Genomic DNA, 25488 nt, shown 5'->3' with positions numbered 1-25488 from the left:
GAGTAAAGTTAGAGCCAAAGATTCAAGAACTAAGTTATCACCAAACTTTAGAATTGCGGTGAGAGCCAAAATTTTAAATTAGATTAGATGTTATTAGTTTACTATATAAAATTTTCGTGATTTTTTTAAATTCACTGTTAGGTTCAATTAAGAACGAATGTTAATATATTTTTAAGTAAATAGATTATTTTTGTAAAAGATTTTGCCTAATCATGTAAAGGACCAGAAGTATGGCATTACAACTTCTTTTGAAGCTTTGTATGAACAAAAATAGAGTATTGGCAAAACTAGCTTACTACTATCTACAATGTCAGCTATTTTTTTTTCTTTACTTTTTCAAAACATTAAATTTGACTGAATCTCCTTGCCAATATCTTGCTTACCATCCGTAATTAATTTATTAGACTAATTTCTATAATGATATTAGTACCAGTTAAGCATAGTTTTGCCTAAAGACCTTTTAATACATAGAGATAACTATAAATAGAGCTTCAAAATCCCACTTAATCAATAAGATCCGTGAAACGGAATCTAAATGTGATTTATAATCGCAATTGTCAAACTGCGATTTATAAAACACAATTTACAAATGCGATTTATAAAACGCAATTACCAAATGCCAGTTATAGCGTAATTACCAAATGAGATTGATAAAACGTATTTATGAAATGCGATTTGTGGATGGCAAATATCAAACTCATTTTACGAAATTTACAGTGATGCCCCTCGATCACCTTTGTTCATGTTGCTAAAGAGTATCCCAGCATCAAGAATTGCATGTGCGTGGAAATACAAATGTGATCACTACTCCAATAGTTTTAGAGAAATCAGAGTTTTTTTGGAAAAAATCCAGTAGCTGGGATTGCTTGGCCAAGGAATTCGCTTATGTTTGTAATAATGCGCGAGTTCCACCTGAAATTAGGATCCTACTGCAACAGCTTATGTTTAAAGTAGAATTCTTTTGCTTTGCTGTTTGTAGATGAGTTAGCTAGCTGTGAAAGTTAGAGTTATGGCTTTGTAATTTCTTCACTAGTAATTAATGCAAATTGTTAGTTACCCCCCAAAAAGTGGAGTTTCTTTTTCTTCCTCTTTTCCTAATTGGTGGTATTAAGTTCAAAAAATTTCATTTAAAGATAAGTGAATTAATATTATACGATATCTCATAGGATATATATTCCACCTTTTATACGAGATATTTAATCCTATCATTTTAGGGGTCGTTTGGTTTGAATACGGCTTATTCTTGGATTAGTTATCCTGATATTATTTTTTATCCATTGTTTGGTATGTTGTATTAAAAATGATAATTGCATAATTTCTAAGAAGAAGATATAAGTTATACCGGTACTAATTAACCAACCCCTATAAGGTATAAGTTATCCCGGTATCAATTTTAATCTCGGGATAACTTATACCAGATTTGCTAACCAAACAAAATATTAAGATAGTATTAAAAATTTATACCAGCACTATATCTACTTATACCTCATACCAAACGACCTTTCCGTAAACTTATCCGGAAATAAACTAATATTTATATCAAATAAAAAATAAATATAATCCCAAATTCTAATAGGATCCCACATAACCAAAAAAAAATGCATGCTCACTCGGTGCATTGTTTTATCGAGTAATAAATATGAAGGGAAAAGAAAAAGGGAAATTCCCTTATTTTTGGTTCAATGGAACACACTCGTTAACGGAGCGTGGTACAACAACATCCCGACGACTCTCGCCAACGGGCGAGGCTTTTCACTGACTGAGAGTGTAGGAATCACCAGTAATCAATTTAGCAAAAGGAGAAGTTCCCACTGGCAAAAATGGGCTACACCTGTCAATCGTTAAACTCATTAACGCCGTCAGTGTTTCCCGTTAAAAGATACGGCAAATCCATTCCTCCGGCGGAATTCCGGTGCCGGAAAACCAGAAAATCATCGCCAATGACACTCTACAGTCGTCTCGATAAGTCTGCTGATACCCAACAGCAACAGCTTAATCTCTCCGTTCTTCGTTTCACTCTCGGTAGGTCCAAAACTCCTCTATTTCTCTCTCTCAATTTCAATTCGTATTTTTCTTTATATATTTCAATTAGTATATACTTTCATGTAATATATGCTCATTATTTGTGTGTCAAATTGTGCGCGCGTGTTCACGTGTTGGATAGGAATACCTGGATTGGACGAATCGTATTTGCCTCGGTACATAGGCTACGCATTTGGTTCTCTTTTGGTATTGAATCACTTTCTCGGTTCAGATTCATCCGCCATCACCGCTGCACAGCTCGTGAGTTAGCAATTTGTATTCAACTCTATACATAACTGTTGTCTGTTTGAATGTAATTCTAATTTAGCGTTTCTGTTTTGTATAGAGAACGGAAGTTTTAGGTGGTTTTTTGGCTGCTTTTTCTGTTATTGTTCCCTACCTTGGAAAGTTTCTTAAGGTAATATCTCTGTCTATGTTTTACGTAGATATTAGAGAGCTTAAGTTCTATAACATCCTCCCGAAACTGGAGGATATGTTGTTGAAAATGAACGGTATGTTCTTTTTATGACGGTGGTGTGCCGGCTAGCTTGTCGTACACCTCGAATATTCCACTAGGTACTTGCAATCCTTGCATCAGCACCAGGGGCGGCCCGACGTATTTTGGGGCCTAAAGCCAAATTTTAATGAGGGGCCTTAATGTTTTAATTTTTTTATTATTATTTGAAGTCAATTTTTCTAGCTTTTTTAGACAAAGTTACTAATAATTTTCTTATAATCAATTTCTCCTAATAAGTCTTTCTCAATTGACAATATAGCTAACCCATTTAATCTCTCTTGAGACATTGTTGATCTTAGGTATGATTTTATCAATTTTAATTTTGAAAAACTTCTTTCCGCTGAAGCAACGGTAACTGAAATTGTTAACATTATTCTATAAGCAATATAGGCATTTGGAAAAGAATCAAGTCTCTTTATTTGATTGAGTATATCGATTAAACTATTATCTTCTACTTGTACTATTTCCCTTAATACTTTCAACTCAGAAAATAAATCTAAACCATCAATATCGGATTGATTATTATGCTTTAAGAAAAATTCAAGATTAAGGCAATGTGTTTTTAAATTTCCATCATTTAGTGATCTTAGTTTTTTACCACTAAATAGAAAACCAAAAATATTTTCATATGCTTCAAATTGTTCAAATCTATTTTGAAGTGAAATAATAGCCTTGTCTACAATGTATAAAAAGTAATCAACTCTAAAGGACTCTTCAAGAGACTTTGAGATTTCATTAGCAACATTCTCATCAAAAAATTTCTTCCTAGATATCACACGTTTCTTACGAAATTCGGATTCAATATTCATTTCAAATGCAATTTCTTTGGCAGAAATCATAGCAGTTACAAATCCTTCTTCTCTATATTTGTTAAAAAAAGAAATCAAACCTTTTAATTGATCTATGGCAACATCAATATGCATGTCTTTTGACTGCATACTTTTGCTAACTGAATTAACAACAAATAATATATCATACCAAATAGTCATACCCAATAAAAATTCAAAATTTTCGAGTTCATATGTTACTAAGGAATTAGCTTCACTTTTAGTTTTTGGATCATCACTAATTTCTACTAATTTCAATAAAGCATCTCTTATTTTTGGAGTTTGAAATCTTATTGCTTTAATACTTTCAATACGACTTTCCCAACGAGTTTGTGACAATGATTTAAGAGTTAGACTAGGTACACTATCCTTTAATACTTTCCATCGCTTAGTAGAAGATGAAAATAGTGAATATATACGTTGTACCACTCCAAAAAATGATATAGCTTTTGTACAAGAATTAGCCATATCACAAAGTAGCAAATTTAGATTATGACAACCACATGGTGTATAAAATGATCTAGGATTTACATCTAGAAGTCTTTTTTGCACTCCTTGATGTTTTCCCTTCATATTTGACCCATTATCATATCCTTGCCCTCTTAAATTATCAATATCAAGTCCAATATTTTTTATTTCATCTATAATAACTTCAAAAAGACCTTTTCCGCTTGTATTATCTACTTTTAAAAATTCTAAAAAATATTCATTAATTTTTATTGGAGTTGCCGAAATATCCACACTCTGCAGTATAAAAGACATTTGTTCTTGATGACTTGTATCTGGAGTGCAATCAAGTATGATAGAGAAATATTTTGCTTCTATAATTTTTTTAATAATTTTATTCTTAATTTCACTTGTCAATAAGTTTATCAATTCATTTTGTATTCTATGCCCAAGGTAATGACTATGAATTTCATCATGCTTAATTCGTCGAATATGTTCTTGCATGACAGGGTCAAATTCTGAAATCATTTCAATTAAACTTAAAAAATTTCCATTATTCTCTTGATATATCTTTTCATTTTTTCCTCTAAATGCTAAATTATTTTTTCCAAGAGTTTTGATCACGGCAATAATTCTTGACAATACATTTTTCCAATGCTCTCTATCTCTATTGATTTGTTCTTGAACATCTTTATCGATTGTTTTATCTTTTTGCAGTCTTATTTCTAAATCAATCCATGCAGCCATGTTAATAATATGTTCATTTGTTGTTTCATGAGTTTTGAGCTTAGTACTAATATTTCTCCAATCATTACTACCTTCACTAGCTAGTTTACTACTACAAGTTCCGGAACTCAAACTAAACAACTTACAACAAAAACAAAATACTTTATCTAAGTCTTTAGAATAAACTAACCATCTTCTATCATGTCTTTCACCATTCACCAATTTTTGAATATAATGTGTAGTAGAAAAATGTCTTGAAAATGTATCATTCGGAAAATTTGTGTCAATTATTCTAATTGGCCCATTTTCTACCAATAGATCTCTCAACTTTGTATCTATATTAGTCCATTGACTAGGATCATATATATTTATAGGAGTTGAATTATTTATTTCATTCATAAGCATCAATGTATTATTTTGAGGATCTATTTCTGGCTTGTCACTTACTTGTTCTTTTTCTACTTGAATATTATTAATTTTCGAATTATCTAACTCAACTGAATTACTAACTTGGTCATCTAGAGAACACTCTCCCAACTTTTCTGATTCAATAAAAATTTGTCAAGAGTACCTTTTTGAGATTGTATTAGATTTTGAATTCTTCTTTTTTTCTTGAGTTTTTCATAACCAGATTCACACTTTCTATTTGACATACTTATCTTCTAATAATAATAAATAATCTAAAAATGCACTAAATAACAAAATATTAAATTTTAGATGAGAAAATAATAAAAGATAGAATAATAGAACCTGGTTAAAAAACGGATAGCTTGATATGAAATTAAATTTTCTGTTCGAGTATGCTTGTTGTAACTTGTAAGATTTGAATCATGAAAATAGAACAAACAAAAATACTCCACTATTTCTTGAATCAATACACTGAACTCTGAAGTCTGAAGATCCAAAATAAAGCTTTGATCTTTGGCTATTGAAGAATGAAGAATGGAGTGTGATTAATTGAAGAATGAAGAACAAAGTATAAAAATATAATATAGTGGTATAGTCAATAGTGTTACTCACGTTAGGTATAAGTTGAACCGTTGAAAAATGAAGTAAAAACAAAATATAAAATATAATATAGTGTCATAGTTATTAGTGCACATTGCATAAGTTGTCTACTTGTCTTCACTTTGCTCAACAAAGTTTTGTGAGTAAGAACAAAGTATAATATATAATATAATGGCATAGCTATTAGAGTATTAGTGCACAGTGCACAATTGCACAATGCACAGTGCACACGTTCTGCTTGTGTTCACTTTGCAAACATTGAGAAAGTTGTGGACTCGTGGTCCACTATTTTAAATTTGTGTTTAAACTTTCCGTTTCATTTTATATATTTTTTAATTTATATATATAATATAGATATAACTAAAAAATGGGGCCCCCATAAATGTGGGGCCTAAAGCAATTGCTTTACCCGCTTTATGGATGGGCCGCCCCTGATCAGCACAGGTCACAGGTAGGAGGTAACTCTACCCACTAAGGGTTAGGCAGATGAGAAGAAATCAACTAGTATTTCTGCCTCTGCTTAGATTTGAACTTGAGACCTTATGGTTCTCTTTCCACTATATTAACCGCTAGGCCACATCCTTGAGTGCACTAAATTGTTAATGACTAAATTGCTCCAGGGTGCTGTTCTAGTAGAAGAAAGAAATGTTCCTGAGGATGCTAAGCAAGCCTTTGTCATCTCAGAAAAAATATCAGATACTCTGAAGGAGGATTTGGCTTGGGGAACATATGTTTTGTTGCGCAACACAAGCACCATATCAGTGGTATGTATCTTCAGAAAACATTGTGCCAACATGGAGTAGTCAGAGCATCTTACAAGAAGATAGTACAACCACAATTTGAAGAAAACTTATAACCGTGAAGATTATGTTGATTTTGTAGCTTTTTTCACTTCAAGATACAATTTGTGCTCGTGGCTACTGGAGAACACCAAAAGATGCATCAAAAGATCAGTTATGTGACTGGTTTGACAAACAGATCCAGCAAAGTGGTTTTCGTAATTTGAAGGAGACACTTTATTTTCCGGAGGTCTCAGGTATCATTTATTTTTTCGTTTCTATGAGAGTGATGTCCTTTCAAATATTAAATTACACTTTCCGCAGTGTGAATTAAGGTGAAACTGCACTTTGATGTATTATAACTAAGTTATGATATTGTGGTTCTCTCCACATTTTCGTGATGGTCTAGACTCTGAACTGTTGGAGATGCTTCCAAAAGGAACCCGTTCTCTCCTTGTGCAACCGGTGTTACAAGCTGAAACTTCAGATTCTGGCCAGAAGTGGAAGAAAGATGGTTTTGTGCTTGTGGCTTCCAGCAACAGTTATGCATACAACAATAAGGATAGAGCCTGGGTTGAAGCTGTCGCAAAGAAGTTTGAAGGTAAGTGCATCCATGCAGATCTATAGAGACTCTAATAGTTTTTCAAAATATGCTTTAAACAATTGTTCAAAATTTGCTCATTGAGCTAATTCAATGAAATCCATAAAAGCTTCAAAGCTGTGTTTAGGTGCAAGCTTGGTTGCTGATATGCTATGTACTAGTTGACTTAACCTTTTGCTGCTAGATGTCCTGTTTCTTTACCATATACTTAGGGAAGTGTTCAATGCTTACTTTTGAAAAATATTTCACCTGTGATACATCAATGATCAATGCATGCCAGACACACTTATGTGAAAAAATAGTGAAGGAGAAGAACTAAATTCTAGTAGATGGTTCTAAATAAACTTGCGGTTGAGATTATCCATAACATTTTATTTTGATTGTATTTAATAATTTAGCTTTCTGCTGGTGAAATTTAATAGCTAGTCTTTCTGATTTGAGCTGTACTCTGTGCTAGACCACCCTTTCCTTCCTTGTCCACTATGGGAGGAATTGGAAAAAAAAGTGAAAGCTTAATTTCTGACTATAGATGGCAACAAGGGTAGCAGCTGGCATCCAGAACTTATGATCACATAAGCAGCATTCAAGAATCCGTGGTATTTGTAGATTAATTCAAGTCTTTCCCATCCAGCAGGCAATAGACACATATATTTTTCTATGGTGTAGTAGATCCTTTTTTGGTTCAACCCACCTGAGTATATGCTTATTCATTTCTGTCCAAAAATCAGGCTACATTCTGCCAGCTGATCGGGCATATAGCATCATATAAAGCAGGGATGTAATAATATGGTCAAGAGGTGCATGGAACCTGAACATCCCCTGTCATAAACATCATTGACCTAATAAGTTTCGGAAGAATGGTCAATGGTGAACCTAATCATGTCCGCAAATTCCATGCAAGGACATTAGTACAATTTTGGCGAAGTGTCATGACCTGCAAGGACGCTTGGTCCTCTTGATTTTTGATATCAAGATACTGAATCATTAGATTATGATCTTTCACATTTGAATTCTCTAACTAGAGCTTGCACTGAGGAGCTTAGTTTCGTTATGATTTGGATACTGTTTGAAATTTTCTGGGGATAAAACTGCTTCTAGGACATAGAATCATTGTTTAAACTGCATTGACCGTCTGCTTCAATCCAAAGGTTGCTAAATATGGATAGTGGTACTTACAGAAAAAAAAAAAAAACTAAAGAGATAAGACCCTATGGACTATGGAGAATGTGGTTAAAAATCTATAATAGGGTCCGACCACAATGACCAAATTGATTATCATCGTGCATAACAATACTATATTACCTAATAGAAAAGGAAGAGTGCTTATGGTCTGATGGTGTGGTAGATCAACTGGGGGTGTACCATAGGTGACGATGACTTTTGTTTGACAAGTACTGTAACAATCTTTCTGATAAGTGCTTCACTATGGAGTTCTGATGGACAATTAAAATCTTCTCTCTTGGTGTAAATTGTTCACATAAGGGTTGCCGGAATAATAATATATGTACATCTCACCATTAAATATATACATGCTTTAATTACCAAAAGCAGGTTAATGAAAATTTATGAGTCTTAATTCCATTCCCAGCCTTTTAATGGGAAGATGGCAAAACTTTTTTATGGGGCTCAGCAAATGACCAAAGTACGGCTTCCTTTAGCCTCTAGGACTTCCCTATCTGGTTACTTCTTTTATGCTTTTATTTGCTTTAGTTGTCCTCTCTATATTAATATGCTGCAAATTACAGTATTCTCATTTCATGAGCATGTCGGGATATTGCAAATGATCCATCATAAGAATAGTTTGTGAATAGGAGAAATTGCCAGCCGTTCTATGAAGTGCAGAGATTAAAAATATCCCTCGGTTCTTTAGGTCTTTGTTGTGATTAATTTCTCCTTTACAGAAGCCCCTGGTGCATAAAATATCTTTTTCTTTTTTTTCTTTAACTACTTTAGAAGCCAGCTGTCTTAGTTATTCGCCTTAAGGTAGTTGTTGGTTTATATGTAAATATAGCTTGTCTCTTGCTTTTTTCAAGTCTTTAGCAACTTACTACTGTCTCTTCACCATGTCAAACGTTTCGGTTTAAGTGTACAGCATTCTGTGACAATTGTCTTTGTTCCTTTATAGACAAAATTTGAAAGCTCTGTTTCCTGTTAGCTTTTTATTTGAGGAAGTTCTTTCAATTGTGCAATTACAACTCCAAAAACCTTTTCAGTCTTCGAAATGCTATGGCTGGAATTTGATTCTTATTGTTTAAGACTATACAGCAAATAATGAAACTTTACATAGTAGGCGAACAAGAATCTAAAGAGGCAAAGGGAAAAAATATTTAAAAGAACCCTAGTCGTAGAGCATTGAGATGGAATTGGCACCACAATGCAACTTAAAATTAATGTTATTTACTACCAATCCACCAAGTGGGTTTGGCAGGAGGAAAGAACAATTGCAAAAAGGATAAAGGGCTCTCTCACATTTTCCCGCAATAAAAAAGAAAAATAAAGGGGAATTATTCAGTTTAAGTCTGAAAGTTTTTAGAGGGTACAATTTCTATATTCTCACTTTTAGGCGACATGGGAAAAACATATATTCTCAGATTTTATTAGCTGTTTATAAGTTGCATATTGTGATCCGAATTTCTTGTAACATTCTTTTGACAGCAGTATTTTGGGAGTTTATCTCTTGACTGCGTCTGTCTTTCATGTCTCCCCATTCATGTACTTTTCACAAGCTATCTGGATGTTGCCTACAGTCCCTTTAGCCTCTTAGTGTCTGCTTCTTATAAAAACTTCTCCAAGCCATAGACCAGGTTCTGCCAAGGGAAAACAAAGAGTATGTTGTTTAGTGTCATGGTGAAATATGTCAAGACATGGTTATTCAATAGGTACCTTGAGGCGAACAACTTTTCTGATGGCCAGAATTAAGCCTGGCATGAGACATTGCACATCTGTGATATCATGCTTTAGTGTGTAAACCTGATGAACAACAACCATAGATGAGATTCTCATAATACAAGGGGGATCCATGGCCCTTCTCTACCATAGTCAACGGAGAGTACAGTTCAGAAGCACACCTCTCCTGGCCTTGAGAAGTATACTGACGTACTAGACGGAAGCCCTGGTAGAACCAAGCTGTGAACACGTACTCCGTCTTCCCCTAGAACTTGACCCCTTGCCTTGCAGCACAGAAGATAAAAGCAACAAATTATCAGAATGCAGTTGAAGTCAAGAAATTGCCTAGTCTATAAATCCAATTGCTGCAGAGTTTTGCTGGTAATTAATGTTCTCATGTTATTTGATCCCATTTGGCTTATTATGATGGGGTTACCAGTTCGTAAATAAGGATTTGTTGCTTCATACCGGAATATCTGTGGAAATGTCATCTCTATTATACAGCTGACCCAAATTGGAAAGGTTGTTAGCAATTTGAACTGCATCCTGGGTTGGAAAATCCTGTAACCAGCAATAATTTCATTACTTTTGACCGCTGATTTTGGTAATTCAATAGCATTTAATGCATGACAGGATTCTTTTTCTTATAACTATGATTTAAATGCAAGAAATACTCAGTCTATATATATTCACTGTCATGATATGGGTGAGAATATGTTACTACTACTAGTTATCAGTGAAATCCTCCGCCAATGCGTCAGTTCAATCCCTAGTTAATCTCTTTGGATAAAAAAGGCAGAATTAAATTAGCTTTAGCTGATCTAGAGAATTAAAAGATGAGACGCTTAATGCCCTTAAAGCTCTTTGAAAGAAAAACTAAAAGACATGGTGTATTTAGAAAAGAATAAAAAAGAAGATTCGGTGTCCAAAGGTCTAGAGACGACGATCGTGTCACTGTTACTATGTGCTGTTTGATTGAGATTTTAAGATCACAATAAATTCTTGTACCTAATTAAGCGACAAAGACTGGATCCAGCTAGGTTATGGACCCATGAACTATGCTTTACTATCATTATTCAATTGGAAAAGAAGGATTTTAAGGCATTGCAACAAATTAGATGGTGTTAGGTCTTGGCCTTGAGCCCGTTCTAATGTTGAAGTAATGGAATTTTCCCTCTAACATTTTGTACCAAGGAAAAATATTTACTTGAATCTAAGCATTAGTCATTGAGGGTCATTTGGTTTACGGGATAAGGATACTAATCCTGAGATAAAATTTGAGATTGTACTTATCTTATGTTTAGTAATGGGTATTAGCTAATACCTGTATAAATTTTATACTAAAATGATGATATTAGTTATCCTAGCTAATCCCATGGAATATCTTTAAATATCCCACGATTGAACTAAATGACCCCTAATGGTATAAAAGTAATATGACCGGTTCTAGAAAATAACAAACATTTAAATTTAGTTGGTTTCTATATTATTTGGTTTGAAAATATTTTTATGCAGACTTTAAACTCTTTTGTCTTTACCAAGCGTGGCAAATGATTTACATGCCGAACTCAAATATAGTCCAAATAAACGAGAAAACGTGAAAAGCACAAAAGAGGTTAATGTACTTACCACTGCATTAGCTCTAGACTCGACAATTTCTACATTGTAATAGTGAAAAGAAGCTGAAATTGCTGCTTGCTGGAGAAGTATGGATCCAATTGAAAGAGTCGGTGCAACCAAACAACCCTGATAGCAGTGCCAAAACATGTGAAATAAAATCCGTTTAAGTAATTGTTTCTTCAAGTGTTTTTCTCATGTAAATGAACAAATGAATTTTGTGAATCGCATATACTAAGGTACTAGCAAACAAGGATGTCAAAAGAGTAGCATATTGTTTGAAAATGGGGTTTATATGAATTTTATAAATCTGTAAATCTCACCCTGCACCCTCACCGTGCTGGCCTTTTCGCAGAACATAGATAAAGCCATTACAGTTTCTTGCTTAATTCTTGGCACGTAAACTACACTATTCATTCCAAATGCTGTCGCCTGCAAAACAAAGCCGAATTATTATGTTCACAATATAAATTTCCAGTAGGACCACCTTCTAAACTTTCCTTTTGTTAAAGAAGTGATAGTATTAAGATTGGACCTGTTTGACATTGTCATAAACTGTAGAAGGGTCAGTGAAATCAATGACTACCCCAATTGCTTTTGACTGCATAATTTGATTTCACAAAGTCAGAAATCATAATTTGACCAGAATTAAAGCAATTGAGTTAATTCCTGACCATATTTTTACCTGAGATATTGAACCCAACACCATGGTAAGGTCGTTAATTATCGGTATTTCTAGAGGTTCTTCCATGTCACAAACCTGAAATACTAGGTCAGCAAGTAAATGAAAGAACAACAAACGCAAAAATCAAGAATAGTGAATAATGGAATTAAGCAATGTGACCTGTCCAATATCTTGTCCAACGAAGTTAGAATCAACCGCACCAGCTACTTCCATTCCTCTAGCTTTAGTCACAGCAATTACGGCTGCTCTTCCTATCTCCTTTGCAGCTCCATTTATGATTACTTTCACATTGTTTTGAGATGGCTGTACTGAGCAACAGATAAATGACTTTGTTGTCTTCACTTTTTTAGGCCTGACGTTATAATTATAATTAATATAGTATGTGGGTTGAAATTGGCAGCTCGAGGCCGCCATTGATATGTATGCTTACAGCCTTTTGGTCTCTTTGCTTGCTGTGTCTTAGTACCTTATTGGTCTCAAATTTGGATAAAACTTCACTGTTTCTGTTAAAAGATAAGGTTTTTTCTGCCTTTCATTATGTCCTTGTTGGGGCGCGCACATGTTGGTGCATGTTCTTAGTTGGTCACTATATAAACTTAATTAACACCAAAGCTTGCATATATCGCGGTATTGCTTTGTCAGTTTGTCACAATTATATCAAAGTGTTCAAATTTCGCGTATCTGATTCCAATTGCACTCGCGCGACTAGGCCCTCTCCTAGGGCAAAATGAAAAAAGTTACATATGAGAATGACATGAAGTAAACTAAGAGTTCTCCAAACTCTATATAGAACTGGTTCTCTATCAGTTCCTATAGAACACACAACAGTAAGTAAATACCACAATAATATTTACGTGGAAAACTCCCTACTCACGGGATTAAAAATCATGACCTACACTCGTAGGATTTCAACTTCACTAACTAAGCAACTTTAGATTACAACTTATTGTAACCTAGGAATTAAACTCTTAATCCCTCACCTACTTACAATAACTCTATTGCAAGCATCTTTGTAATAACTCTATTACAAAGCTAACCACTTTGACTAACTCTAGTCAACACAAACATAAGGTTTATGGTTTACAAAGTGTCATACGAGATGCTTCTAGATAAGCTGAGTAGGAGTTACAAATAGCATAAACAAAGACACAACAATACTAAGGACACACAATGTATTCAATGCTGGGATCTGATCCTTTGTTATGCTATTGTTTTGTTCTTCAGTGCCTTGGAGTGAATGAAGGCGGTTGCATACTTGAGAGTAAAATATGTTTTAGGGTTTGCAAGTGTGTGTAATCCCTTACCTCATGTTGGTAATATATAAGTGAGGTCATCAAGCATGATGCAAGGAAGTATCCGGTACACAACATGCTTCAACAATGACTGCTGCATTGCTGCGTGTGCAGTGCAACAACTTTAATAACTGTAAGAGTTGACTTGTACTGTAACCGGAGGAACTGATATCTATCTGTTCCCTCTGCTGTTCCCATAAGTGATTTCATTGAAACTTGTGCCAGACATTTAACTTGTTGTTCTGAGCGCGGAGAGGCTAGTTGTATCAGGTTCCCTATCTGGTTCTCATGTGAAGTTTGTTAAATCATAAAAATAAAAGGTCACATAACTTATCAATTTCCCCCTTTTTGATGATGACAAACTTAGAATTGATATTCTCCCTAAGAACTAGATCTCTATATTGTTCCTCCTGCATAATAGCCATATTCCCCCATGAGAACCTGTTTCTCCCCTTCAATGTTCTTTACCCCTTTGGCATCATAAAAATAATTTTACAAGTAAATGCAAAAAAAGTCTAGCAAAGTTAACTCATGCCACTTGTGTGCACACAACATAGCTAAAAGCATGACACAAGAGTATAACATGCATTTAAAAAGGGACTAAGATGCTCATTAAATTTAAGGAGAAGAAAAATAAGTAGCAGTACCATCATTACAAAACATTCACAAAATAAACATTACTAGAGTACCACAACCATAGGGAGAAGACAATTCAGAGGGCACTGGAAGAGGAAGGGAAGGACGAAGGAGAAAGAGCCTTGAGGAGACCATCTACACGAGCATTAACAGCCCCTGCTCATTGATCAACTACTCTTTCAGGTTCTCCACCTGTTTCCTAGCTCTGCATTCTCAGCCGTCAAGCGACCAACTTCTACACCCTGAGCACTTATAGAACCAGGTTCCGTGCTGGCTTGACTGAGCTTTCCCTCAAGAATGGAATCCTGGGCCTTCAACCTCCTTATCTCCTCATTAGCAGCACTCTGAGCATCGATTATTTGAGAGATTATAGAACTGCTGCCAACTCCCCCTTTTTTATCAATACACTTGAATTCCTCCAAGGTGTTCTTTGAGAACATTTTCTTACGAGTTCCTACAACTGCTCTCCCCAAAGGGACTTTAAAATGTTCAAAGACTTTTGTGAATAGGAACCCATATGGTAACCCATGGTTTCCATCCTTGAAGTCTTCCACCTTCTTCATGTGTTCAATCAGAATTCTGGGCAGATTGATAGCAGTGTATCCGTCCAATGCCTCCAAAAGAACCAGGTCTGCTATAGATGCAATGAATCGTCTTTTAGCTCGAGGTAGCAGTACCTTGTTCACCGACTCGAATAAGAGTTGGTATTCTGGAAGCAGTGCCTTCTTGTGCACTCGTTCCCCTTGCTGAACAACTTGAGGCGTTAAAATAAGCTTCCTAAAACTTGGGGAACAGGTCCCCTCAACAGTTGAGATCCCCTCAATAGGCACTTCAAGAATATCTCCTAGCACATCCTTATCAATCATGAAGTCCACTCCATTGAACTTCAAGCAGATGGTGTCACCTTTCATAGTGAATAGATCAACATAGAAACTGCGAACTTCCTACTCATAGACTTTTGGACTCTGAAAAATAAAGAGATGAGTCCACTTTTGGAATTCACAGATTTCAACCAACTGCCTCATGCCTGACTTGTCAAGAATGTCAGTATCAAAGACTCTTCCCCACAGGACTTTTTGCTTCTTTAGCTTTGCTTTCCTTTCAATCTCAGACACATCAACTCTGGCCCTCTTTGAGGAACCAGGTTCCTCACTGTCGCTTGGCTTTCTCTTGTGAGACTTCTTTTTTCCAACACCTTTCTCCTTCCCAACAGGCTTCTCCTTCTCACCAGACTACTTCTTTTCAGAACTTTCTTCACCACCAGTTTCAACAACCTTCATAGATGATATCTTCTTTTGTTTTATAGAGACAATCTTCTTAGAGGATTTACGAACAAGGGAAGCAGGTTGCTCATTCACCTCTTCATCCTCAACTTCCACAACATTGGCCGGAGGCAGATCCTCCTCATCAACTAATCTACTTTTCACCAGTCTTCTTCTCTTCTTTTTCTCCTTATTCTCCTTTAAAGCATTATCAAGGGCAACCTTTTTCTGCTGCCTAGTGGTGGGTCTTTTAAGAACAAACTTTTGAGAAGCTCTCCCACCACTCCTAGCAATGATGAACTGGTATACAGACACATTGTCACAGTCCTCCTCACTGTCATCTCCTTCTTCTTCAGACACAAACTTTATTTCAGGATATACAATATCTAAAGGGGTTTCATCAAGGTGAGGGGAAGGGGTAGGATCAGTACTGTCCAGGGGCGCATGGAGTTTCATCCCAAGTAGGAGCGGAGAAATCCTCTTGGGTCGAGGGACCAGGTCCCTATGTTGGCTCCTTTGTAGTACTGACTTGTGCCGTGTCACCTTAAGGCACTAGGTCCTTATTCCCGTCCCCATTCCCTCATTCTTCCCCCTGAATCCCAGCATTTACACAACCAGACACAAAATCCCCAACCAGACTTCCCTTCAGTAGCAATAGATAAAATATTTTCAACATCTTCTTTCTCACCCATATTTTCCAATAATGCAGAATCAGTAAGAGCGAGTGGAGCATTACCTGATGATGACAGAACATTGAGATCAAATCCTTGAACTGTGGGAGTGTCATACACTAGATGCTGACTTAGCTCCACTAGACCAGTGACAACCACTTAGTCCACACTTTCTTCCTCAACGCGGTGAAACCTCTGTACCTTCTTTTCTTTTCACCAGTCATTCTACTTCCATTTTCTCTGTTGTAGTAGAAGGAGAGATTAAAGCAACGAACTTCTTAGGAGTTTGATTTTTCCGGCTACGATGGGAACCAGAACTCGATGGAGTAGGGGAGAAGACAGTGGATGGTGGTTGGTTGGAAATATGGGTTTCAGTAGGTGAAGGTTGGGGCTCCGATCCTGATAGTTATGCTTCATGGGACGAAGACACAACATGGATTTCAGTGGTGGCCTTTGGAGACTCAGATTGCTATGAAGACATGGTGAATTTTTTAGAGTGAAGACACAAAAGAGAGGGTTTTCAGAATGAGAGAGAGAGAGAGAGAGAGAGAGGGTTTTCAGAGACATAGAGAGAGAGAGATAGATAGAGAGAGAGAGTTTGATGGATTTGATGTAGATAGTTATAAGTGAGACTTGTCTTTTAGGGATATTAAAAGGAAATGAGAGACCAGTTACAATTGGACGCGATTGAACGGGTGTGATGTTTGGGTTTAAGAGATACGGGAGAGGGAGGAAACAATTAATGATGTGGCACACTAGCAGTTCAAAAAGCGTATGAGTGTAAGAGAAACTACTAACCTAAGTCATTGGAACCAGGTTCCCTGACTAATTTTGCAAATATGAGCATCATCCTTCTAACAAATTGCAATGTCATTAGCTGCTTGTTTGTCCTATAGTTACTATATGTGTTTACATGTAACGGTATATAATTGAGTTAGAAGTTGCCAAAAAACAATTTTTAGCAATTCACCTTACCATCATTTCATAGCCAGTCATCGAGGAACCAGGTTCTCAGTTCAATTTGATCAATCCCAACTCTAGTTGATTCTTTTAAAATTCTCTTTGCTCAATGCTTTGGTGAAGATATCGACTACCTGGTCCTCTTTCTTGCATAACTTCATACAGATGAGCTCCCTTTTCAACATTGTCCCTTAGGAAGTGGTGTCGCACATTAATGTGATTTGTCCTCTTATGCTGAACCGAGTTCTTTGCCATATTGAGGGCACTTGTGATGTTACACAACAGTGGAACACAGTCAGAGAATACATCAAAATCTTCTAATTGTTGCTTTATCCACAGTAGTTGAGCACAACATGAGGCAGCTGCCACATATTTAGCTTTTGCAGTTGAGAGAGCCACAAAATTTTGTTTCATTGTACCCTATGAAATCAAGCATGATCCCAGAAAATATTCCATGCAATATGTGCTCTTCTTATCCACCAGATAACCAACATAATCAGCATCAACATACTCAATTAAGTCGAAATTATCTCCTGAGGGATAATAGAGGACCATGTCCTGCGTTCCTTTGAGATATCTCAGAATTCTTTTTGCAGTTTTCAAGTGTGATTCTTTAGGACTTGATTGGAATCTAGAACATAAACCAATTAGACACAATTATCAGGTTCCTCCCTCTTTTCTTTAGAAAAAGAGTGTTGCCAATTTTCCCTCTAGTGAAGCCATTCTCTAGAAGGAACCTGGACAACCTTTCATACGATGCACGAGGGTCCCGCTTTAATCCATATAAGGCCTTGTCAAGCTTGAAGACATGTCCAAGATGCTCATGGCATTCAAAACTAGGTGATTGTTTGACAAAAATTTCTTCCTTCAAATATCCATTCAGAAATGCACTCTTAAAATCCATTTGGAACAATTTGAATTCCATATGAGACGCAAAAGCAATAAGAATTCTGATCGCTTCCATTCTTGCAACTGGATCAAAAGTTTCATCATAGTCAATTCCTTCCTCTTGATTATAGCCTTGAACCACCGGTCTGGCTTTATTTCTTGTTGTATTGCCAAACTCATCAAGCTTGTTTATGAACACCCACTTAGTTCCAATATTTGTTCTATCTGAATGTCGAGGAACCAAGTGCCACACATTGTTCCTCTAAAATTGATAGAGCTCTTCTTGCATAGCAACAATCCAATCAGTATCTTTTAATGCTTCCTTGATATTTTTCGGCTCAATTTGAGATAGGAAAGCTGAGAAAGTAGACATGTTTTTTGTCTTTGATCTAGTATGAATTCATGAATCTAGAGGAGTGACAATATTTTGGAGAGGATGTGAGCTTTTATGCTTCCAGTTAGACACCTGAGTCTCATGGTGTGAGGGACCAGGTTTCGTCATGTGAGACCCATCATTGGCATCCATGGAAGTGTGAGTACCATTTCTCTGCTCTGCATCAGGGGTGCTTAGCACAACATCAACAACTCTATTTTTAGCTTCCGTTGTTGTGATGGAGGGACCTGGTTCCTCATAATCAGCTGGAGGTTATACTTCATCTTCTTCACTAGACTCCTTGACCTGACTCATTAGATCTGTCTTCCCATTTACCATATCAATGACCTCTTCAGGTACCTTTGAATAATCTCCATCTTGATCATTCTTATCATGTAAATCCTTCCCACTTGAGTGGTGTGATTCATCAAAGATTACATGTACGCTTTCCTCTACACATTGAGTCTTTTACCTTGTATGCTTTACTTTGTTAAGAATAGCCAAGAAAATTCCTTCATCACTTTAAGCATCAAATTTTTCAACGCTTCCTTGCCATTATTAAGAACAAAACATTTGCATCCAAATGCTTTCAGGTAAGTCAACTTTGGTTTTCTCCTATTTAACAATTCATACGGGGTCTTGTTGAGGAGGGACCTGATCATGCACCTGTTTATTAGTTAACAGGCAGTGTTCACTGCTTCAGCCCAAAAGCTCTTTGGTACACCACTATCAATTAGCATAGTCCTTTCCATATCTTCAAGAGTCCTATTTTCCCTCTACACAACACCATTTTGTTGGGGTGTTCTGGGAGCCGAATAATTATGACTTATACCATTTTCAGCACAGAATTCATCAAATTTTGCATTGTCAAACTTGGTACCATGATCAGATCTTATGCTCACAACATTATGGCTCATCTTCACTTGAATCTGCTTCACAAAGGCAGCAAAGACTGGAAAGGTTTCATCCTTGGTTTTGAGGAACAAGGTCCATATGAATCTAGAATAGTCATCAACAATAACAAAGGTGTACGTCTTTCGCCCTCTGCTGGGCATCCTCATTGGTCCACGCAGATCCATATGGAGAAGATCCAGTGGCCTTGAGGTCCTTACTTCCTTCTTTGGCTTGAATGAGGACATGAATTGCTTCCTATTCACACATGCATCACACACCTTGTGATATTTGAACTTTAACTTAGGCAACCCATGAACCAGGTCCATGTTGATTAGCTTGTTCAACAGAGAAAAGATTGCATGTCCCAATCTTCTATGCCACAGTTCAGTATCATCAACAACAACAACACTCAAACATGTAAGATCGCCACTGTTCAGAGACTCAAAGTCTGCAACATAGATGTTTTTAAATCTTTTTGCCACCAGAACTACTTCACCAGTTACAAAATTAGTGACAATGCAAGGCTTTGATAAGAACTCCACTTTGTTTTCTTTGTCGCATATTTGAGAGACACTCAACAACTTGAAATCATAATACATATTTTCAATTGAATGAGTGAGTGTCTTCCTAATTTTTCCAACTCCTAGAGTGTATCCCTCTTTGCCATTTCCAAAGGACACACACCCACCTTGCAGGGCTTTGAGTGAAAGGAAACCATCAGTACTTCCAATCATGTGTTTAGAGCAGCCACTATCCATGTACCATCTTTGGCTGCTTTCTTTCATTGCTGCATGCACAAGAAAATTAGAGATTAGACTTAAGAACCCAAACAAGTTTGGGTCCCTTGTAATGAGGAAAATGGGCAGATTAAACTTCATTTTGTCTAAGCAAGCATCTGATGGTAGGCTAGAAACCCATATTTTAGTCATAGTTTGCACTCCAATTAATGCATTTTACTTGTGTTTGAGCTTATTGTTAGTGTATTGCATTTTTATGTATTTTATGCTTTGTAGGAAATGATTTCGAGCTATTAACATACTTTGGAGTTAATTTGAACAAGTTGGAGCTCTGAAGTCTGAGTAAAAGCCCCAAGAAATCAATCCGGGATCAAGATCGGGGGTCGAGAACCAAGTCTGGATATCAAAAATCGAAGAAAAATATTTTACTCTAAAAAACTTCCACTGCCGTGCCGCATGGTTCCGCGCGACAATACATTTTGCTGCTGTCTGTCAGAACTTGCTCTCTGAGCTTCCCCACTGGCGCCCCGCATGGGGCGGCGTGAGGCGTGGGGCGCTTGTGTAATTTTCTCAGAGTAGTTATCCTATTTCGACTTGAAAAAGGTAATTTCGCCTGGGCCCACAACTACAGGGTATAAATACACCAAAAATATATTTTTGAAGGGACTTTTGACCTTGGAACCTTTGGGAGAGCATTGGAGGCTACAAGACACGTGATTCCATCATCTTTACATCAATTCAATACGAGAGTTTGGATTGTAACATTATATTGATATTTTCTCATTATTTAAATATATTTGTGATAACTTCCTCAATGATTGTGGAGTAGTTTACCTTAGGGTTTGACGGATACGATGTTTTGATAAATATTGTGGATTTTAACTCTAGTTCTTGCTTGAATTCGTTTATGGAGTTTTAAATTATTGCAACTCTATTCATCAGTTTATTTAATCAAAAGAGGAATATCTTGATGATTATCTTTGCATTATTTTGTTTGATTTAATTCGTTGATTCTCTTAAGTAATCGGAAGAACTTGTTGGATTGTTGATTAAATCGAGTTAGGAGAATATTCGAGAGATATTTTCCTAAGGACCAATCCATTAACGCATGCTTGCATACTTCACAATGCTTATTTTAGTTCATCTCGAAGAGTTAAGATTTAATCCAGAGAGGAGTCTTGACTACACGTTTGAACTAATCATCGAGTGAATTCGTGAGAATCATTAGAAGATTAGAGTGAATTAAACTAGAGTTACATTCTAAATAGCTATCTTGCACCTATCCTGTAAAACCCTTATCCCTCACATTGGTAAGAAACCACTCTGCAAATCCCCGATTCCTTGCTGTCAATTGTCAATTGCATTATTTTAGTAGTTAAACTTAGATCATAATCATTTAACTCAAGTGTTGATCATCCTGAATAGCGATTAAACTAGGAATTACTTAAACATTGTTTAAATCCAATCCCTATGGGGACGATATTATACTATACTATCTTTGATTAGCGGGCATCAATTTCGTGTTGTATTTTGTGCTTGTCAAATTGTGGCGTCGTCACCAAGGATTGACAATCAATAGTTTTCAAATTAGTTTTTGGTGCTAATTTCAGGAATTTATTTTGTTTTATTCTATTTTTCTTTTTTATTCTTCACGGGTTCCTCTTTCATGTGCGGGCAACAAATTGAGGTCTCTGGTGTATGACTCGATCTTCTTCAAAGGAAATGATTCCATACAATGTAGAGGTAGAAAAGAGTTTGCGACAATTGAGGAAAGAGAAAGAACTCACGGGAAAGTTCTTGGGGAAACCTTCAACCTAAGAACACATGGCTAATAACAGTGAAGATGAGGTAAATTTAGCTACAAGAGAAGCAACACATCACAAAGAAGAAATTGCAAAGATAGCAGCTGAGGCAGCCCTTAGAGCTACTGATGAGACGGTCAACGATGATGGGGGTCGAAGATTCAATATGAATCGACCCTTGATTGAAGATCAGTTAGAGAATGTAGTACCCAAGCCTGGTAGAGCATTGGGTGATTACGCCAGACCAGTCTACAATCAGGGACTGTACAGTGTCAGACCTCCACCAGTAGCAGCGAAGTTGAAGCGAGGCGTGCTTCAAACTATCTAGAACAACTGTGTCTTCAGAGGAAATGTGGATGAAGATCTGAACAATCACTTGATGGATTTTGAGAAAATCATGAACACCTTCCGGTACAACGGAGTGTCAAAAGATACAGTATACTTAAGGGCATCCCTTTTTCACTAAAGGATGACGTGAAGCACTGGCTTCGTAGCTTACCAAGAGGGTCGATCAGGACATGGGAAGAGATGGCTAGAAAGTTTCTCGACAAATATTTCTTAACTGCAAAAACGGTGAAGTTCAGAAGGGAAATTCACAACTTCTGCCAGACGGACACTGAAATAGTTTTCGAGGCTTGGGAAAGATACAAGGAGATAATGAGAACGTGTCAGCATAATGGAATTGAATTGTGGATGCAACTCCATAACTTTTGGGATGGACTGATACCCCCCTCACGACGAACTCTGAACATTGCAGTCGGAGGTCCTTTAATGAAAAAGACTCCTGAGGAGATTGTGACAAATCTTGATGAGTTATCTGAAGATGCTAACCAGTGGCCTGCTCAGAGTAATGATAGAAGAAGATCAATTGGGGTTCATCAAGTAAATTCTAACACCACAGTGCAATCCTAACTAGACGCCATGGCCAAAGAGATACGAAAGTTGACCTTAGCCAAGGTCCAGAGCCATCCATCGCCAGTTTGTGATTTCTGTGGAATGGGTCATCCAACACATGAGTGTCATGCCTTAGCTGCAGATGAATGGTAAATATTATGGGAAGCTTTGATAGAGGCAACCACCAGAGTAGTAATAATTTCAATCTTATGAGAGAGAGGCACCCATGCTTTTCTTGGAATTCACCCAGTGGTAGCCTGAACTCATGGAAATAAAGTAACTCTAGACCCTAGGGACAAGGAGCTCCAAGTTTTCAAAATCAGTAGAGGTAGCAATATCATCCTCCACAGTCCAATCAGTCTAGCATGGAAGATATGATGAAGGCCTTTATTATTAAGACAGATGAGAGGCTTGACACCCACAGTGCATTTATCAAAGAACTGGGCATATCTTTTCGAAACCTGAAAAGACAAGTTGGGCAACTAGCCACTCTATTGTCTTAGAGGGTTCCAGGAACGCTCCCTGCTAATACTGAAAGAAATCCAAAAGGGAAACTAAATGCAGTGTCTTTGAGGAGTGGGCACAAGTTGGAGGATCCCATAGCAAAGTAAAAGGATAAGCCGATTGAGAGACATGTAGAGATTGTGGACCAACAGAAAAATAACAACATCCAAGAATGAGGAGTGATGGTAGATGAAGATTTGAAGAAGAGGGGAAGATTAGAGCTCAGAAAAAAAAAATCAACAAATAATGAGACTGAAGATAGCAAGTACATGCCAACTCTACCTTTCCCCCGGAAACAAAGAAGAGAGAAGTTGGACAAACAATTCGAGCGCTTTCTAGAAGTGTTCAAGCAGGTGCATGTGAATATACCTTTCACAGAGGTGCTCTCTCAGATGCCAGCTTATGCTAATTTCATGAAGGAGATATTGTCCAAGAAGCGGAAAGTGGAAGATACATCGGTTCTCAAGCTGACAGCGCATTGTAGTGCCATCTTGCAAAATAAGATCCCTAAGAAATGTGGAGATTCAGGGAGTTTTACTATACCTTGCTCTTTAGGAAGTACTATATTTCAAAAATCTTTGTGCGATTTAGGTGCTTCTATTAATCTTATGTCATTGTCTATTTTCAGGAAATTAGAGGGAGAGACTGGAGAAATCAGGTCGATACCTATATCCTTGCTGCTGGCGAATCAGACCACAATCATACCTAAAGGAATGGTGGAAGATGTGTTGGTTCGGGTTGGCAAATTTGTAATCCCTGTGCACTTCATTGTGGTGAACATGTAGGAAAATATGGGGGTCCCTCTGATTTTAGGAAGACCATTCTTGGCTACAGGCAGAGCAATTCTGGATATCTAAGAAAGACAGCTCATGCTCAGAGTGGGAGATGAAAAGCTGATTTTCAAAATGGAAGGAGAAAGAGGGGCCCTGAGGGAGAAACTTGGAGAGAGTCAAGCAGATAGGTGTGGGGTGTACCTAAAGAAGGAGGGAAAAAAGCTCTCTGCGTGGATGTGTGCACTGGGTCGGGCGTGCAATGGAGATCCCGACTTCGATTCGGACCCCAACTAGATGAATCGGGCATGCAAAGGAGATACCGACTTTGATTCAGACCCCAACTAGATGAATCAGGGAAGTTTCCTTTACCTCTTGCTTTTTATTTGTGTGTCTTGGGGACATTCCATAATTTAAAGTGTGGGGTGAAGAATGTATATATGTATATGTGTGTTTGTAGGCATTTCTTTTGATGCTTTTGAGATTTTTTTTGACTTTTCCCGACGATGGATTTCCTCGACTGTCTTCTTGAGGGATCAAAGCCGAAGAATAAATAATTTGTTTTTCTTAGGTAGTGTAATAATTCCCCCTTATTTTTTCTTTATGCCGCAATTCTTTTTCAAGGTTTTTGGTTGAACCGTGTATAGTTAGTTTTTCTTTTAGTAGGAGTAGTGAAGTCTTGTGCTATGTATGAAATGGAGATGACTTTCCTTGACTTTGTTGTGACTTGAGAGCGGTGAGTTCCTTATTTGTGACACCTAGGCTCAGTTTTTGACTCGTCTATAAGTGCCTTAAATAATTTGATTTTAAATTTGCTTAACTGTTTTGACTAGAGAGTCGAGATATATCCAATCTTGAGTGAGTTATGTGCCAATGTGTGTGTGAGGTTTTGTGATAGTCTGTACATGTCGGTTGATGTATAGAACCTTCCCTGTGTGTTTGCAAAGCGAAATAGTAGTCTTGTTTAGTCTAGGACGTGATATAGGTATTTCTTTGTTGATCCACACATATGCTTGTACCGACCTAATGAATATGTATCTTATTTAGCCCTGTTGAGCCTATATTCCTATTTCTTTGGCAACCACACAAGCTTGACCCTACCTTTGTTTGAATTGTCTATCTATTTGAACCTTTTACCTCTCGTGAGCACTTGACTTTGTATGAGCTTGTAAAATCTAAGTGAGGTATGGTCGAGTTTTGAGTGGAACTATAGAAAAAATGAGAAAGGTGCACTAGTTGAAAAATTGTGAGAGCCATTTGTAGAGAATTGAAAAATTGTGAGAGCCACTTGGGGCGGCACTGCAGTACATTTTGCTACTTGGGGCGGCACTTGGGGCGGCGCTGCAGTAAATTGTGAGAGCAACTTGGGGCGGCGCTATAGTACATTTTGCTACTGTATGTCAGAACTTGCTCTCTAAACTTCCCCACTAGCACCTGCATGGGGCGGCGCAGGGCGCCTGTGTAATTTTCTCAGAGTAGTTGTCCTGTTTTGGCTTGAAAAATGTAATTTCGCCTGGGCCCACTCCTATAAGGTATAAATACACCAAAAAGACATTTTTGAAGGGACTTTTGACCTTGGAACCTTTGGAAGAGCATTGGAGGCTACAAGACACATGATTCCATCATCTTTCCATCAATGCAATACATGAGTTTGGATTGTAACGTTAGATTGATTTTTTCTCAATCTTTA

General features: G+C 37.0%; 4 protein-coding genes across 7 annotated transcripts; 2 read left to right on the top strand and 2 right to left on the bottom strand.

Moving 5' to 3' along the window:
- The first annotated feature begins 1590 nt into the window (after positions 1-1590).
- On the top strand, positions 1591-10309 carry LOC104106191 (protein COFACTOR ASSEMBLY OF COMPLEX C SUBUNIT B CCB2, chloroplastic). Of its 4 annotated transcripts, none has more exons than XM_070197168.1 (7): positions 1591-2022; positions 2165-2283; positions 2369-2440; positions 6168-6311; positions 6430-6583; positions 6736-6927; positions 10105-10309. In XM_070197168.1, exons 1-7 carry the CDS (start codon positions 1821-1823, stop codon positions 10167-10169), a joined length of 948 nt encoding a protein of 315 aa, XP_070053269.1. In that variant the 5' UTR covers positions 1591-1820; the 3' UTR covers positions 10170-10309. The 4 variants fall into 4 exon arrangements, with proteins under 4 accessions (XP_070053269.1, XP_070053273.1, XP_070053272.1 ...); XM_070197172.1 differs by having other exon boundaries at positions 10110-10283; XM_070197171.1 differs by lacking the exon at positions 10105-10309 and adding an exon at positions 7457-7637.
- LOC138907078 (uncharacterized) lies at positions 2619-4676 on the bottom strand. The gene has a single exon (XM_070197167.1). The coding sequence runs from the start codon at positions 4558-4560 to the stop codon at positions 2728-2730; it is 1833 nt and encodes a 610-aa protein (XP_070053268.1). The 5' UTR covers positions 4561-4676; the 3' UTR covers positions 2619-2727.
- On the bottom strand, positions 9291-12658 carry LOC104108583 (dihydrodipicolinate reductase-like protein CRR1, chloroplastic). The gene is made up of 9 exons (XM_009617655.4): positions 12275-12658; positions 12116-12190; positions 11966-12031; positions 11767-11862; positions 11443-11559; positions 10282-10374; positions 9996-10097; positions 9811-9897; positions 9291-9734 (listed from the first exon to the last, which is right to left on the bottom strand). Exons 1-9 carry the CDS (start codon positions 12527-12529, stop codon positions 9702-9704), a joined length of 924 nt encoding a protein of 307 aa, XP_009615950.1. The 5' UTR covers positions 12530-12658; the 3' UTR covers positions 9291-9701.
- Positions 12659-23210: 10552 nt separating this feature from the next.
- LOC104108587 (uncharacterized) lies at positions 23211-23813 on the top strand. The gene has a single exon (XM_009617658.1). The coding sequence runs from the start codon at positions 23211-23213 to the stop codon at positions 23811-23813; it is 603 nt and encodes a 200-aa protein (XP_009615953.1).
- Positions 23814-25488: the final 1675 nt, after the last annotated feature.

Source organism: Nicotiana tomentosiformis, chromosome 3 (assembly GCF_000390325.3).
Source record: "Nicotiana tomentosiformis chromosome 3, ASM39032v3, whole genome shotgun sequence".
Classification (NCBI taxonomy): Eukaryota; Viridiplantae; Streptophyta; class Magnoliopsida; order Solanales; family Solanaceae; genus Nicotiana; species Nicotiana tomentosiformis.
The sequence above is the reverse complement of the archived record's forward strand: the minus strand, read 5'-3'. Positions and strand labels throughout refer to the sequence as shown.